Source organism: Eleutherodactylus coqui, chromosome 3 (genome assembly GCF_035609145.1).
Source record: "Eleutherodactylus coqui strain aEleCoq1 chromosome 3, aEleCoq1.hap1, whole genome shotgun sequence".
Lineage (NCBI taxonomy): Eukaryota > Metazoa > Chordata > Amphibia > Anura > Eleutherodactylidae > Eleutherodactylus > Eleutherodactylus coqui.
The window spans coordinates 289,628,781-289,646,486 of NC_089839.1; the positions used below are offsets into that span (position 1 = coordinate 289,628,781).

The 17,706-nt window shown below is 49.3% G+C and overlaps 1 protein-coding gene and 1 pseudogene across 1 annotated transcript in view; one reads left to right on the plus strand and one right to left on the minus strand.

Annotated features, from left to right (window-relative positions):
• Positions 1-17,706, minus strand: part of LOC136620318 (methylcrotonoyl-CoA carboxylase beta chain, mitochondrial-like) — a 171,018-nt pseudogene that overhangs the window by 112,316 nt on the left and 40,996 nt on the right.
• Positions 1-17,706, plus strand: part of LOC136621856 (protein wntless homolog B-like) — a 59,032-nt gene that overhangs the window by 15,229 nt on the left and 26,097 nt on the right. The window contains exon 2 of the mRNA XM_066597646.1: positions 17,331-17,606. Coding sequence (XP_066453743.1) covers positions 17,331-17,606 — 276 coding nt within the window. The remainder of the gene's footprint in view (positions 1-17,330; positions 17,607-17,706) is intronic.

The window sequence follows — 17,706 nt, forward strand, 5'->3', positions numbered from 1 at the left end:
AGCTTGATGCTCGTCCGAGTATTAGCATACTCGATGGTGCTCGTTACTCGAGCGAGTACCACGCCGAGTTTGACCCGTCTCCGTTTTGACCCCTCACCGCATTACCACTTCCTGCTGTGATGTGCCAGTGTCCGCACGTAGAGAGAGAGAGAGACACATACACTTGGCACGGAGCGGGTCAAATACAAAAATGCTCGGGTCTCCCATTGACTTCAATGGAATTCGTTACTCGAATAGAGCTCTCGAATATTACGAAAAGCTCGACTCAAACAACGAGCACCCGAGCATTTTGGTACTCACTCATCTCTAGTAAATATTGCTAATTGGTATGTTTTTTGATATCCAAATTAATAGGTTAAATGCTTGAGTATTAAGGAGGCTTACAAATCACACACACATTGGATGTGAATGGAAGTCATCTTTTTTATTCAATTAATAAGCAGAAGTATATATACAAAGACATTTGAAATGAGGCTGGAACATGCCTCACTTGTAATAATTATAATTTATTATATTTCTTTTGTTATCATTAGTTATTAAAATTCAACAAGAACAGTGATATCTTGGTTAAGAAAAGGACTTTACTCAGGCCGATTGAAACTATTTCTCATGACACTTTTGTAAAATGGCATTGTCTTAGAGAACTGGTGCTGATAACACCAAGGCCACCAGTCTGGGCTTCTTGTATCAAGTGGCACAACACCCTTGTTTATCCAGTATGTCTGTAAAGTTCTTATGAAGGAACATAACAACAATATGAGATAATGGGGGCGTGGCCTGCGACCAGCATGAACAGTCGCAACTGAGAGGAGCTCCCCAGGGGGAACAGCAAAATCCGTCCAAAATCCTGGCCTGACCAGAACCAGACCAACCCAAACGAGACCAATGGGCTCCTAAACCTCTAGAGAAAAACTGGACTGCAAATAAAGGAAATTGCAACCCTCTAACTCCTCCAACAGAGCCGCGAACGAGAAAAGGCGCCAAAACCCGCCATCTTTCCCGCACTTCGGGCACGGACCACCTCTCCAACTCACCTCGTCTCCCGGCTGCCTCGGAACCCCAGCGGACCATCCTTTCCCACCCATCACTCAGCGGAGGACCCCTCGGACGTCCGAGGCTGAATACACCATCCCAGCCGGACCGGAGCCCCTCTGCGCTGTCTCTGGGCCACAGAGACCGGCACCCGCCGCGAGACGAGAGGGGGTGGCCCCCCCACCGAAGCTGTCGGTTTTGCCCCTGGAGCGCGAGGTACTTCGCCCCTCACACATTCGAGCCGAAACCGCCGCCGCGGAAGCCGTAACCATCCAGCCGGCTCCGATTGCCCCGACGCTGCCTACCTGCGGCCGGCCCCGTGGACCGAGGCACTCCGCCCACTCCCCGTCGGTGGGTGCCTGCCGCCGGCTGCGCCCGAGACGGGGCTGAGCGCTCCTCCTGCGTCGCTCCGGAGCGCCGCTGCCGGGCACCTTCCCCCGGAAGAGACCGCGTGAAGCATCCCCGGACCGGCGCTGCCGCCGCGAGACCCGCGGGGATAGCGCCCCGCCGAACCCACCGCACAGCAAACTCCTTACCGCTACACAGCGGCGACATCCAACGCCCCGGGGCACACCAAACACGAGCCCACACGCCGACCTGATCCCGGCCCCACGGGCTGAAAACCCCGCTACTCACCTCCGGCTGCGGCGGACCCGACCGTTTCCGACGATCCTTCCTCGACAGCTCGTCCCGTCTCCGGGCCGCCCTGTCGCCACCAGATCGCATCACCCAGGACACCGCTCCCGTGGGGACCCCCCCTCGGACCCGGCCCTGCAGAGCCGGCGGCAGAACTGTAAGTGTTTCATAAGGGGCCAGGGGACAACACACAGGACGGAATAGACCTGCCACAGCCATAAATTCTGCCCAAACGGCCCACGACAGACAAGGGTCACCCGTCCCCTAAAATAGGCAAGGGACCGGCTATCCTATCGTGCACCTGTAAGCGGACTGTATTACACCGAGTCAGCAAATATTAAACCCCGCAACAGACACTGACCCATCTCCGACCCTAAACCACATTGAACGAGGGTGGTCTGTTTAACCCCGCGGCTGACAAGCTACCATATTTGACGGGTACGACCCCCTGCCCCCTCCACCACGGCCGGACCTGGGCCAGTAATGACAGGGCGCTACTAAGATCCAGACGACCGAACACTCTTACCTCAACAACCCATAACAACACAAAGATTTCTGATCCCTACAAGCAAACACCGACGCCATCTATACTACAACAACAAATCTCACAACCCGCAAGACCAACCTAGCGAAATCTAACATGAGTACACGCGCAAAAGGCGGCTCAGCCGCCGAAAAACTCAAAGAATTCTCCCGCTCTGAAACCCCTGATCACACCCCGCGTGCAACGCGACCCACACAGGCGAGAGATCCTGAAAACGAACCAGGGCAAAACCCAGAACCCACTATGCGTCAACTCCTAGATGCGATCAACACTTGCAAATCCTCTCTTTCCAACAAAATAGAGGAGATTAAATCCGATGTCTCCCTCTTAAGACAGGACCTACACAATATGCGTGACAGAATGCGGGAAATGGAGGACCGCGTCTCCAACGTAGAAGACACACTACGCCCATTAACTACAGCGGTCAAAAAGGCAACAAGAGCAATAGAATTCTGCCAATCTAAAACAGACGATCTGGAAAATCGCTCGCGCCGTAACAATCTCCGCATAATAGGCCTGCCCGAAAAATCAGAGGGCTCCCATCTGGAAACATTTGCGGAAACGTGGCTTAAAACGTTACTGGGAGAAGACACCTTTTCTACCCACTTTATAGTGGAAAGAGCCCATCGAGTCCCTGCAAAACCACCACAGCCGGGAGCCCCCCCGCGCCCCTTTCTAGTAAGGCTCCTAAATCGCAGGGACCGAGACGCTGCACTACGTCAAGCCAGAATAAAAGGCCCACTAAAGTACAATAACACAACGATCTCCATATTTCCCGACTTCTCGGCGGAGCTACAAAAACAAAGAGCCACCTTCACGGAGGTGAAACGGAAATTTAAAGAAAGACAGATACCATATTCAATGGCATACCCCGCACGCCTCCGAATTGTGGCTCAGGGAAAGGCGGTCTTTCTCCAATCCCCTACGGAGGCCCTGGAGTGGCTGGATATGCACTCTGAAATTTCAAAAGGATGACCGTCCCCATCATATCTACTAACAAGTTTGCAAACCGCGCCGCGACCTAGGTTTTCAACACCCCCTTGACGTATAGAGGATACGCAACATGACCGAGACACCTTTAAAGACACTGTTGGAGCCCAGCGGTCAACTTTAAGCCTATAAAGGCCATCAAGAGATTCCCCCCAACAACACATCAACTGCTACTTCTAATTAGATTGTAGCTAAATTGTCTTTTTCACTTCTTTGATTTTTCTTTCCCCCCCCCCCTCTATTTCTCTCTCTCAAACCCCCCCCCTTCTTCTTTTCCTTTCCTTTCTTTCTTTATCTTTTCTCTTAATACACCCCTGTCCCTCCCTCTGTTTTCTTCCCTCCCTCTTCTCTCAACTTCTCTAATTTTGTTGTTTTCATTGATAATCTGCGATACTACTTTAGCAAGATGTCAATGTTTATTGGTTTGAAATGTTATATTATGTTTTCCAACAATGCTCTTCACAAACAGGCGCTAACACAACCCTCCCCTGACACCCGCCAATACCACCCCCCTCCCCGACCCCCAAAGACACACACAAGGGGACTAAACTCTATACCCACGTAAACAATGGCGTCCCTAAGGTGTCTTAGCTGGAACGTGCAAGGACTCGGCACAGCACTTAAACGAAGGACAGTATTTTCATACATTAAACAATTAAACCCTCATATCATTAGCCTGCAAGAGACCCACCTCACCAAAGATAGGGCAGACAACCTCTCAAAACCATGGATTCAATGGGCCTCCCACTCCTTTCACACCTCCTCCTCTAGGGGCGTATCCGTGCTAATCCACAAGTCGATACGCTGGAACCCAATCGCTACCCGCAGAGACTCTGAAGGAAGGTTTATATTCATATACGGAGAAATAGACTCTAAACCATATGTCCTCCTATCCATATACAACCCGCCCCACAATAACCTCCACCTTCTACAGACTGCTATAGCGTTTGCACATCATTACCCAATGGCAGAGACGATCTGCCTAGGCGACTTCAACATGATAATGGACCCTACCAAAGACAAATTCCATACTCCCTCCAACCCCACCCCCACTTCAAACTCCCCCTTAAGACAACTAATTGAAAGCGTTGGATGGGTTGACCTATGGCGACTCCACCACCCCGAAACGCGGGAATATACCTGCCACTCACCGGGTTACAACGCGCTGACAAGGATCGACTATATATTCAGTTCCATAGAACTAGCGGGGGGGGCGTGGCCAGCGCATGGAGGGATAAGGAAGCCGCCTTGAGAGCTCCCGCGGCACCCACCCGTAATCAGACCCCAGACACCGACGAAACCCACCTCAGGAACTCCAGCAGCGGTCATGGGAAGGCGCAGGACCGAAAGAACAGAGGCGCCGGCGGAGGACAGCAGCGGAGGGGCGATGGAACGCTACCTCTGCACTCCGCGTTCAGCTGCCGGCAAATCAAAGATGGCGCCGGAGCGCCACGTGCAGGAGACTCCGGCGGCTCACCCGGGAGCGGGGAGCCCCGCTGAGGCAGCCAGCGGCACCACAGCTGACAGAGGATCTCCATCACAGAGTCCCACAGCCCACGGGGAAAGCAGGAGGAGCAGCCCCATGAGCCTCTCCAGCGCCCATGGAAGGGCACCTGTGAGTACCACAGGCAGCAGCTGCGCTGCACACCAGCACCCCTCACACCCCCCCCCCCCCTCCTGAGCCCACAGCCTACGGGGAAAGCAAGAGGAGCAGCCCCATGAGCCTCTCCAGCGCCCATGGAAGGGCACCTGTGAGTACCACAGGCAGCAGCTGCGCTGCACACCAGCACCCCTCACACCCCCTCCCTCCTGAACATATGAGACAGACACCTGAGAGGAGTAGTAGTCCCCCCTGGAGCGAGACACACTCCCCCACAGCGACCCCTAAGAAGGCAAGGAGGGTGCTGCCGGCATTGTCACCACATGAGGCAGGGGAGGATAGCTGGAAAGCCCACATAATGGCGATCCCCACAAGAGATGAACTGAGCGCCCTCTTTTCTAAATTCGAAGCATCCAATAAGCAGGCTCTAGAGTCAATCCATACAGAGGTACACCAAATTGGCCATAGGCTGCACCAGGTGGAGGAGGTGCAGGAGGAGACGGTGGCCATTTTGGAATCACATAAGCAGGCGATTCAGGCCCAGGCGGATCAGATCGCTAATCTTACCATGCACCTTGACGATTTAGAGAATAGGAACAGGAGGAATAACCTGCGCATCAGAGGTATTCCTGAGGAAATAGAAGGAAACCGACTAGAACCGTGGGCACAAGCCCTCTTTATGCGTATTTTGGACAGACCACCTGAACGCCCGATTGAACTCGATAGGATCCACAGAGCACTAGGCCCAAGAGCGACTGATGTAAACCGTCCGAGAGACGTCATATGCAGGGTCCATTTCTATCGGGACAAGGACACTATACTTCGTAAAGCGAGAGACCAGCCAGACCTCCTAGTATGCGAGGGCAAACCCATAATTATACTACAGGACTTAGCCCGTCACACACTACAACTGAGAAGGGCTTTGCGACCTCTTCTGACGGCACTTAAAGATCACGGGATCCAGTATCGCTGGGGATTCCCATTCTCGCTGTCAGCAAAAAAGGATGGCAGATCTGCGATTTTCCGTTCTCTTGGCGACCTGCCCAAATTCTTAGGAACTTTCGAATTGCCAATGATCGCGCTCCCTGAGTGGCCCCTGCCTCCTAGCTTGCTTACGCAGACCACACGGGAGCAGTGGCAAACAGCCCGCCCTAGAAGACAAAGAGAGGACCGTCGAGGAGGGGGCCACACCACATGAACAGAGACTCCTACTCCATGAAAGTTTATATGAGTGCCCTCCGTGCAGGGGATACTGAAGGCTGGGGTGCCTGCATGACGCTTTTGCGTGTGGGGTGGCGGGGTCTGTCCTCGGCCGTCTCCCCTTCTCCGGCCACTTGCCGGGGGAGGGGGGGGGGCGGGGGCGGGTCCCGCTGAGGGCTGCAACGTCTGTTTCGGCCTTTCCGTCCAAGAGGCCCAGTTCTGAGGGGGCCTATTGTTTATAGTTTGCATAATTTTACCGGGACGTCGGTGTCCGGGGTTCAGTAACAGAGACCTTTTTGAGGTCTTAAGTTTGAGTTTCGATAATTTTAGAGGGTGGTCGTAGCCGGGGGGTGTCACCTGACCCTTGATGTGCTCTCACTCTCCCCACTGGGTGACTAGTTGCGCATTTGAACGCAACTTCTGGCGAATCGCTGGCTCTACTGATTCACCAACCGCTGGCCGTCTTGGCCGCTCACTACCTCTTCTCCCTTTCTTACCCCTGAGTTTCCACTTCCCTTTCTCTTTTACACTCTGCTGTCTTTCCTTCCTACACTTCTTGCCTGCCCGGTCTCTGAACGACACCATACGACACTCACATGATGTCTAACCTCACATTCGGCACCTTCAATGTGAGGGGCCTAAACAAACCGGCCAAAAGGGGGCAAATTTTAGACTATCTGCACAAACAACGCATAATGATAGTACTATTACAAGAAACACACTTCCATGCGGGGAGCATCCCCAGATGCAAGCATCGCCACTACACGACCTGGTTTCACTGCCCACACCCGCAAAAAAAGGTGGGAGGAACTTCTATTGCCATCCACAGAAATTTTCCGCACAAACTCCTCTCCTCAGAGATCGACCCCGAAGGACGTTTTCTGTTTATAAAAATACAGCTGGGTACGGAGGTTTTCACAATCGCTAATGTTTACTTCCCAAATCAGGCGCAGGTTCGCTTTGGGATCCGGATGCTGGGGGCTCTGGCGTCCTTCGCTGACGGGTCTTCTATAATCCTGGGAGGCGATTTTAACCTGGGACTGAATCCTGGCCTCGACTCATCGGAGGGTAAGTCCGCTATATCACACACAGCAACACGCAGACTAGTGAGGGAACTGACAAATCTTCGGTTAGTAGACATGTGGCGTGTGCTACATCCCAAGGTCAGGGACTATAGTTACCACTCCTCGGCACATAATAGCTACCACCGCATAGACTACCTATTCCTCTCGCATAGACTTTTAGATAGGGGCCCAGGATGCTCAATAGGGGCGTTTTTGTGGTCGGACCATGCTCCGGTCTGGGGGTCCCTGGAGGGGGGTCGGAGGGGCAACACAAACAACAACTGGAGGCTCAATGATAATTTACTGAACGACGCGGTCTGCCTACAGGAGATCCAGGTAGCGATAGAGCAGTTTAAAGCCAATCATCAACTGGACGATACTCCAGCCCCAGTTAAGTGGGAGGCTCTTAAATGCGTGCTGCGGGGTATTTTTATATCCCATGGGGCACGCCTCAAAAAACAAAGAAGTACTACACTTGAGGGTCTGCTCGCTAGACTGGGTCTCCTGGAGTCATCCAACAAAGCGGCACCTTCGGACCAGGGGGCGGCAGAGATATCAGACGTCCGCAGCCAAATCCTGCTCTTGCTGGATCAAACCTCGCTATGTCAGAGAGATAAGGCAAAGGGCAGTTTTTATGAATACGGGAACAAGTGTAGCAGAGGGCTAGCTAGGGCTCTTAATCCAAGAGCCCCACAGACTTACGTATTTTCTATCCAGTCACAAAAAGGGGTACAGGTACATACAAATACGGAAATCCTAGATAGTTTTCATTCTTTCTATCATAAACTATACAACCTACAGAAAGACCGCACAGAAAGCCCAGAAGAAATAGCAAAGGATCAGGATACCTATCTACTACAAAACTGCCCCAAAATCATCCCTGAAACCGATGGCCGCTCACTAGAAGAGGACTTCTCACTTGAGGAACTTAGCGATGGGATTCGGGCCCTCAAAGTGGGAAAGAGTCCTGGACCCGATGGCTTTACCCCACGTTTCTTTAAGATCTGCGGGGAAGCGTTAGCCCCCATAATGTTAGACGCCTTCAATGCCATATCGCATGAATGCTTTTTCCCACCACAGGCCCTGCAGGCCATTATAACAGTCATCCCTAAACCAGGAAAGGACCCCTCTGCCTGTGGTAGCTACAGGCCTATATCATTGCTAAATATAGACACCAAAATCTATTCTGGGATGTTAGCGGCTCGTCTTAGACCTCTTGTCCCCTCGCTGATAGACAGGGACCAGGTGGGATTCGTCCCCGGAAGGGAGGCGGGGGACAACACAATTAGAACATTGGCCATTGTATCAGGGGCGTATCGCTCGGGAGACCCACTGTGCCTGCTGTCCGTGGACGCCGAGAAGGCTTTTGATAGGGTGGACTGGAGGTTTCTAGAGGCGGCCCTGCGGATGGTGGGCATAGGCCCGCGCTTTTTGAGTAAGGTACTAGCCCTCTACCATGGCCCTACAGCTAAGGTACGGGTCAACGGACAGCTTTCTCAGCCTATAAGTATTAACAATGGCACTAGGCAAGGTTGTCCCCTGTCCCCCTTCCTTTACATACTGGTGATGGAGACATTAGCAAGCGCCCTGAGAGCCAATTGTAGTATACAGGGGGTCAGGGTGGGCCAGACAGAGCATAAGGTTGCTCTGTATGCAGACGACCTGCTGATTTACGTCACCAACCCCAGAATAGCCCTCCCCTGTATCTTAAAGGAGTTTGAGGTATTTAGTGGAGTCTCTAACTTCAAAGTAAACCTTAATAAATCCGAAATATTAAATGTAACCTTGCCCAGAGGAGAGAAAGAATCTTTACAACTAGTATTTCCCTTCACATGGAGAGAGGAAGGGATCAGATACCTAGGGACAGTCATAACAGCGGAACCCGATAAGCTTCTTGAAAAAAACTACACCCCGCTGCTTACAGCCCTTGAAAGGGACTTGGATAGGTGGAGGTCTCTGCCGCTGTCCTGGTTCGGAAGAATAAATACAATCAAAATGAATTGCCTCCCCAAATTTTTGTATGTCTTTCAGACAGTCCCTATAAAATTAACAGGCGCATTTTTGGCCCGGATACGGAGATTAGTTATGAGATTTATCTGGGGTAACCACAGGCCTAGGCGTAGATGGAAGGCCCTTTCAGGCCCGAAAGCAAGTGGAGGAATGGGAGTCCCCAATTTCTCACTTTATCACAGGGCATCCTTGACCAGATGTGTGTTAGACTTGTTCCACGGTAGGGACCAGAAAAGATGGGTGGAGGCGGAGCAAGACTCAGCGCTTTTCGGGGGGCGAGGGTGCATTTGGATCCCGGGGAAGGACAGACACAGAGACCTGGGATTCTCGCCTTTCATTGAAAACCTACTCAGTGCCTGGATTGGCCCAGCTATCAAGTCTGGGCTGATTACATCCCCGGGTCCACTCACCCCACTAGTAGGTAACCCGGAACTACCGGCTTTCCTAAAGGGCACACCCCTGACAGCCGGGATGACAGACCCAATCCCCAGGATAAAGGACATTCTGACGGACACAGGGCAAAAGAGCCTGCGGGAGATATTGGAGGGAAGAGGACCCCCAGCCGGAGCATGGTTCCAATACCTACAGCTATGCCACTATGTTAAGTCTATGGGCTGCCAGCAACAACTGAGGAGACCAATCACTGCTTTTGAAAAGATATGTATGTCTAAACCAGTGACCCCACAGACTATCTCCTCACTATATAGCTCCCTTCTAGAGAAAGACACATCAGGGGGAAATAGGACCCTAAAACTGGCCTGGGAGAAAGAACTAGGAATAGATTTTCAGGCGGAGTCCTGGGAAAAGGCTTATGTAATGACCCATAAATTAAGCGTCTCCAGCAGACTTCAGGAACTTAATTATAAGATTCTGACCCGATGGTACAGAACCCCGGCAGGATTGGCCAGAATATACCCCCAGTATCCGGATCTCTGTTGGAGGTGTCTCAGCGTACGGGGGACCTTTGTTCACCTATGGTGGTCATGCGCACAAATCCAACCACTGTGGCGCGAGGTGGAAGCTCTATACACAGTTGTTTGCAAAGAGCCGCTTAACCTCACCCCTGAGGTGGCACTCTTATCCATGCTCCCAGGGTCAGTGTCACGAGCAAAGGGCTCCTTACTGCGCTTTTTCCTACTGGCTATGAGACAGATCATTCCCAGGAGGTGGAAATCGACAACCCCCCCATCACGATTGATGTGGCTGGAAGCTATGGATAATCTAAAGCAAATGGAGGAACTCTGTGCCAAAGACGAACTGAGGTACTCTAAATTTTACAACACCTGGGCAGTGTGGCTGCAGTTTCGGGCCTCACCCAGACTAGACACGTGGTTGGGTGGTGGCGTTGCTGCTCTCTAACACTTCAGAACACCCTCAAGCATAAACAATGAATCTTGCATTTTTGACAAATCTATATATAGGTGGTCATAGACCGGACGGGCATCTCCATCAAATTCTCTCTTCTCCCTCTCTTCTCTTTTCGCTACTCTCTCTTTTTCTTCTCTCCCCCTCTCCCAACTCCCTAACCCACTTCCCCAAATCCCTACATTGCTCCCTTCCCCTCCCCTCCCCCCCCCCCCCCCCCCAGGGTTCGCCCGGGTTAGCTATAGGGCCCGGGAGACACCTACACCCTTCCAGTCCCCCAGACTAGGGATTTATAGCAATTTACATCAGAGGACTGTGACTCAGTTCGTTGTGTTATATTAGATTTCAATTTTTCATAAATAAATAAAAATGGCTGGGACAATAGGTGATGGCGGAATTATCAGGGAGTAGAGTTTGTGGTTAGGTTTTGATTGTTGAATGACAAACCCTGCATTGATACCCTATTGTATTGTCAGTCACAGCTAATAAAATACTTTTTGAACCACATAGAACTAGCGGTACACCTCTCAAATATAACACACTGCCCGAGCGGCATCTCAGATCACAGCCCCATATTACTAACCTTAAAATTCCCCCAAATCACAATAAGGCCCACTTGGAAACTACACCCATTCTGGCTTAAACTCATTGGATCAGACGACCAGATGCCCTTCCACATCTCCTTATTTTTAGATGCCCACAAAGACAATACCCACCCCGCCTTGAAATGGGACACCCTGAAGGCCTACATCAGGGGTTTTCTAAAATCCGCCATTTCACACATTAAAAAAACAACATCCCAAGCTGACAAAGAGATAGAAAATCAGACCTTAGAAGCCGAGAAAAAAATATATCAACCCCCACCGAAACCAACAAAATAGCCTGGCTTAGCCTATCTCGACTGTATAAGCAACAAATACACGCCAAAGCCAAACGCCAACTATTCTTCTCCAAACAACACTACTTTGAATTAGGGAACCAATCCAGCCACTTACTCGCTAGCCTCATCAAACGCGAAAACCAAACAAATACGATCCTCAAGATCAAAAACCAGCACGGAATAGAGTACACTGACGCCCCATCCATCACTAATTGCTTTAAAGAATTCTACGCTAACCTGTACACTTCTTCCTCTAATAACACAGTGGCAGACATTTTAGAGTATCTAAATGACCTAAATTTCCCAACCCTCACCGAGGAGCAGGTCGATCTCCTAGAGGCCCCCTTCACTCTGGAAGAGATCCAACTAATAATCCAAGACATGGCCCTTAATAAATCACCAGGACCCGACGGACTCCCAATAGAGACATACCGTAAATACTTGGAACAACTAGGCCCACAACTCCTTGAAGTACTACACCAAGCGCAAATAGACAAAACACTCCCAACTTCATTTTACAAAGCCTCCATAGTAGTGATCCTGAAGCCTGGGAAAGAACCCACAGACTGCGGCTCCTACCGGCCTATATCACTTGTAAACACAGATTACAAGATTCTAACTAAAATTCTGGCCACCAGGCTGAATCAAGTGATCCTCTCCATCATACACCCTGACCAGACGGGCTTTATGCCAGGAAAATCCACAACCATAAATATCCGTAGAGTCCAAACGGCCATCCAACTAGGCAAACAATATAATATGCCCTGGGCCCTAGTCTCACTTGACATGGCAAAAGCATTTGACTCGGTGGAATGGGCTTTTCTGGAAGCCTGCCTGATCCGCTTCGGATTCGCACCCAACTTTCAACAGTGGGTCAAAACCATATATAAGTCCCCGAGCGCAAACGTTACTGTCAATGGAGTCCCATCGGCGGAATTCCAACTAACAAGAGGCACCCGACAAGGGTGTCCTCTATCCCCGGCCCTGTTCGCCATAGCCATTGAGGCACTGGCGATCCGATTAAGAAACGCCCCCAGCGTGACCGGCATTAAATGGTCAGACCTGGAAAGCAAACTAGGACTATACGCAGACAATACAATCCTATTCCTATCAAACCCATCAAACTCCTTCGTCCAAGCCATGACACACATAGACAGATTCTCCCACTTCTCCGGACTACATGTCAATTGGTCCAAATCAACAATCCTCTACACAGAAGCTAACCCAAAAAACGACCCCTATGTAGCAAAATATGGTCTAAAACCAGTCTCAACATTTAAATATCTGGGAATGCTCATGTCATATGACCATAATAATGCAATAATAGACAATATAAACCCACTTATAGAAAACACAAAACACAAACTAAAACGATGGGCTAAACTACCACTATCTGTAGCTGGACGTATAAACCTCATAAAAATGGTCATCCAACCCAAATGCTTATACATACTACAACATATGCCAGTAAGTGTTCCCAAGCAATTCTTTAAGACTTTAAACTCCCTAATCACAACATTTATTTGGAACTCCTCGCGCTCCAAGCTGAGCCTATCAACCCTACAAAGACCCAAAGAACAAGCCGGAATGGCCCTCCCGGACCTCCGGCTCTATTACATAGCAGGACAATTGCGAAATATTAGATCATGGGTTCTAGGAAAGGAACTGCCTATAGCAGACAAATAACTTGCAAAGCAAGTAACGGGTCATAATCTCCTGAACTTCTTAGAATTCCCGGAACACACCAAAACCTCTGAATTAACTCCACTTCATAAGCTGGCTCTCAATGTATGGAGGGAAGCAAAGACACTGCAACGATACCAAGGTGTTGTACCAGAACTCCCCCTTAGGAATAACCCCGGCCTTATTGCATTACAGTCTGTCCCAGACCCACAGTACTGGATCGCCCAAGGAGTACAAACGCTAAAAGACGTATACATAGATGGAACGCTCCCCACATTCACACAACTACGCGACAGGTTACAGGCCCCGCACCTCCAGCTATTTAGATTCTTTCAACTGAGACATGCACTAAATTCCCAATTCCCCCCCCCCCCCCCCTCCACAACCCGCATAACCAAGTTCCCCACAATAGGCATCCTCAAATCCCAGGGACCCAAAGGCCTAATATCAGCCTTATATACACACCTCCTCTCAGCCAAAATAAACCCCAACCCTCCCCCAGCATTTGATAAATGGAAGCGCAACATCACCTCCCTCACACCTGAGGAATGGCAAGACGTCTCTGAATCCCACCTGTCTGTGTCACCTGCCGTAAACAATAAGCTAATCCAACTATACATCATACACCAAGCCTACCTCACTCCCAAATGACTACATAAAATGCGTGGCGCCACCCCGGACTCGTGCCAGAGATGCCGCCAACCGGGGCCGATTTTTGGCACCTGATCTGGGAGTGCTACTTCGTCAAGGAATTTTGGCTAAAAGTGACAAACCTCATGAACTCACTTCTACGACCCCCATTATCCATTGAACTAGACCCCAAGGTGGCGTTGTTCGGCTTACTGGAGGAGGAGACATGGCCATACCACACCCGCATTTTCCTCGAAAAGACGCTATTCCTAGCCCGCAAAGAAATAGCTATGAAATGGATGGCAATGGAGCCCCCCCTCGATCTCACACTGGGTCCAATCCGTAAATACGGTAACTTCATACGAAAAAATCATATACCAAAAAAGAGGATGCCCGAACAAATTCCCAAAAATATGGGGAGCCTGGCTAAACTCACACTCCACCCTAACCACTGACTAAAATTAAACTTACCCTACGTTAACCCTCCCCCTTCCCACTCACCCAATAACCCTCCCCCCCCCCCCCTTTCCATCAACATACGCCTGGAAGACCCAAAACTCTCAACTCCCAAGACCCCAAAACAAGAAAGAGCAGAAGTTGTTTTTTACTGTTCTTATAAGTTAAAAAAGTTTATTGTTATATATATATGATCAGACAGTCTGGGGGATACAGCAACAAAACGATGTTAACCCGATGCAAGACCCTGATTTTATTTACATCACTATATACCATGTAAATCCTCTTTGATATGTATCTCATAAACTGTTTATTATTATTTAATAAATAAAACGAATTTTAAAAAAACAATATGAAATAATAGACTGAAGCATATAAGATGGATACAAGAGACAAAATGGATACACATTTACTGCTCTAACATTATCAACACATCTTACTAATAAATATGTATAGCTTATTTCAATTCATTTGTTATCATTGGTTATTAAAACTCAGCATAGGTAGTGACATCAATCTATAGTCAGGACTTTCTCCATGGTCATGCCCTGCCTGCATGTGAGTTGGTTATTCTTAAATTAACTACCTTTGGGGATCTATATATAATAAAGAATTCAGACTTGGAATTGGCATTGTTTAGCAATCACTGGTCATTTAAGGGCTACTTGAAGGATATAAACTTTATATATGTATTTCAATTTAATATAATATAAAGTACATTCAATTTAAGGAATATATATATATATATATATATATATATATATATATAATATATATATATATATATATATATATATATATATATGAGAAAAAGCGTTACATATTGTGGGAGATTAGCTTGGTAGCGTGCGGGTTTAGTGATATTCATAGACGGAACACCAGCGGATGCAGTCCAAAGCAGGCGTGTCCTGCGTTTATTTTTATAACAGCAACATAAAAAGTCCAGCCTTAGTTTCAGGCAAACAAATAATAGTCCATAATCCAGCGATCAGGCCGTCCCGGCCTAATCAGGTCGCACTTCACAGGTGCGGCGCACAGCAGGGCTTCTATGTCCAGCCGGTCACACAGGCTGCCAGGGCCCAGCAGCCATCTTAGTCTCCCCTGTGTCCGTGCACCTTCTATTTATGTGCACACTAGCACTGGCTCAGCCTCAGCACCTGTGCTGATTGAGCTCGCCCACACCCTGGAGTGGAAGAAGTGGAATGGACAGCCCCACTACCAACCTGCCATCCATTCCAAAAAACCCAGGCCCGGATATTTTTAAAGAGCAGATCTCCAGCAACTGCTTGCTGGAGACCACATTACGCTGCTGGTTTCTTATGTCTGAGAGCAAGACATGACCTTCCTCCAGTCCCTTTATGCATAGTACCGGTACCTAGGGGCGACCATCCACCACTACGCCCCTCAGCAAGGGAATACAGGAAAATACAAGAAATAAAACTTATTATGAGACGCAGGCAAAATGGTGTATTAGAGGACTTTATGGCTTCTCTCACAGGCACCAAAGGGTTAATCACTTTCAATAGAATAAAATGGGCCTATTTTTTAAAACACAGCCATGATAAATGCATACATGTAAAAACACAGATTTACATTAGACCCATATTCTGGTCAGCAAACACGGACCAGATAAGACTAAAAATACGCTTGTCTGAAAATGGCTAACTACTGTGAGAGGACGAAGCAAATATGGCTTTATGAAGTGCAACTCCAAGTTCCAGTATACCAGTGCACCACAGCTTTTTATGGCATGCTGGAGTTGTAGTGTCAAAAGAGCTGCAGAGAGCCGTCGGCGAGTCCTCTGGAGTACACAGTCTGTTTATCCCTGTTGTATCCTGGACGTTTAGCCTTTCTTCCTTAGACCAGATGTTGTCTCGGCCATCACTCACCTGCAAAATAAAGAAGGATTATTACAATGGCATAAACATTTGTTAGTCCGTTTAAATCCACGGTCGAGCACAAAAAGTCGTCCCAAGTTTTCATGGAGCCGGTATGTTTCTACATGCGTGGTCTGACCTAGTGGCATCGAGCAGAGGGTACCTGAAGCACACACCTTATACATGAACTGGACGTCTGCAGCAATTTTGCCGGTGTTAACCATTAACCACTGCAGGATGGTGCCAGCTTTGTAATAGGTGGTGGACGGCTTGGCCCAGGTAATACAGCTACGGTATTATATACCCCTGACAAATCGCATGAACACTTGTGTTCCAGCCAAGCACACACATATGAAACAGGGCTATGAACGTCAGAGCTCAGATATTCCTCTTCGAGTTCTTCGGCTCCCAGGAGACGCTGTCATCCATCAGACTGCAGATACCTTTTAGCACTTTTACTGCCTCTGCAGGAGCCTGTAAAGTGATTGTTTTATGTCGGTCATGTAACACCTGAATCACAGAAATGCAGCCGTGCCTTTATTGGGGATTCTATGGAGCCAGTGGGTTATCCAGGACGTTACTCAGGGTAGGTCATAATTAATCAGCCGAAATCCACTGCTTGGGATCCACGCTATAGATGAGTGAGTATTCTCGCTAAAGGCAATTGCTCGAGCGAGCATTGCCTTTAGCGAGTATCTCCCCCGCTGGTTCGGGTGCCGGCAGCGGGCACAGAGCTGCGGGGAAGAGCGGGGCGGAACAGAGGGGAGATCTCTCTCTCCCTCTCTCCCCCCCCCCCCGCTCCCTCCTGCTGACAGCCGCTACTCACCGCTCCCCCGCGCTGGCACCCGAATCTTCTGTCTCGAGCGGGGAGATACTCTCTAAAGGCTATACTCGCTCGAGCAATTGCCTTTAGCAAGTATACTCGCTCATCTCTAACATGCTGATCATATGTCTGCAGGACCTGTCATTGTGGATTCAGCCAGAAGCAGACATCTCTGTGCATAGTGCAGCGCTCCGGGTTAGTATTGTAAGTGCAGATTCCATTGAATTCAATGCAATATGAACTCAGCCCACTGCAGTATTGACAGGATGTGTGCTTCCAGCTCTTTACGCAATGACATTGGTCCCAAAATCAGCTGATCAATGGGGATCCCGAATGGTGGACCCCTGTCAATCAACTATTGATGACCTATCCTGAGGAAAGCAGCCAAAACTCCCAGCACTGAAGCACTACTCTGTCAAATACTGATGTGTTGTAGCCCACCTCTACGGCATGATGCCACTGTCCCAGGCCATAAGGGCCTCTCGCTTTGGCATGCTATTTTCACATCTATTGATTCTAATGTCTTGTTTTTCTTTCCAGCACCAAAGCCAACAACCTTTGCCGAATTTCTAGCTGTGAAGTGTGTCGATATACGAAAAGACCATCAAGACGCCCACAAGTGGTTGCTTCCATGGGGAAGGGATCGCTGTCACAGTATCCAAAACATTGAGGAAGCGACCAGCAAACTTATCGAAGCCGATGACATTGTATTCTCTGTGCACATACCGTTCCGAGGCCAAGAGATGAGTCCTTGGTTCCAGTTCATGCTCCTCTTCCTACACCTGGACATTGCCTTCAAGCTAAATAATTACATTGGTAAGAGCTGCCACTGGTTCAAGTATTTTCCATGTTCCTCCTATGTGACGGTACCCTAAACGAGCCTTCAGTCAGGCTTCAGATGTGTGTGGGTTCTTGG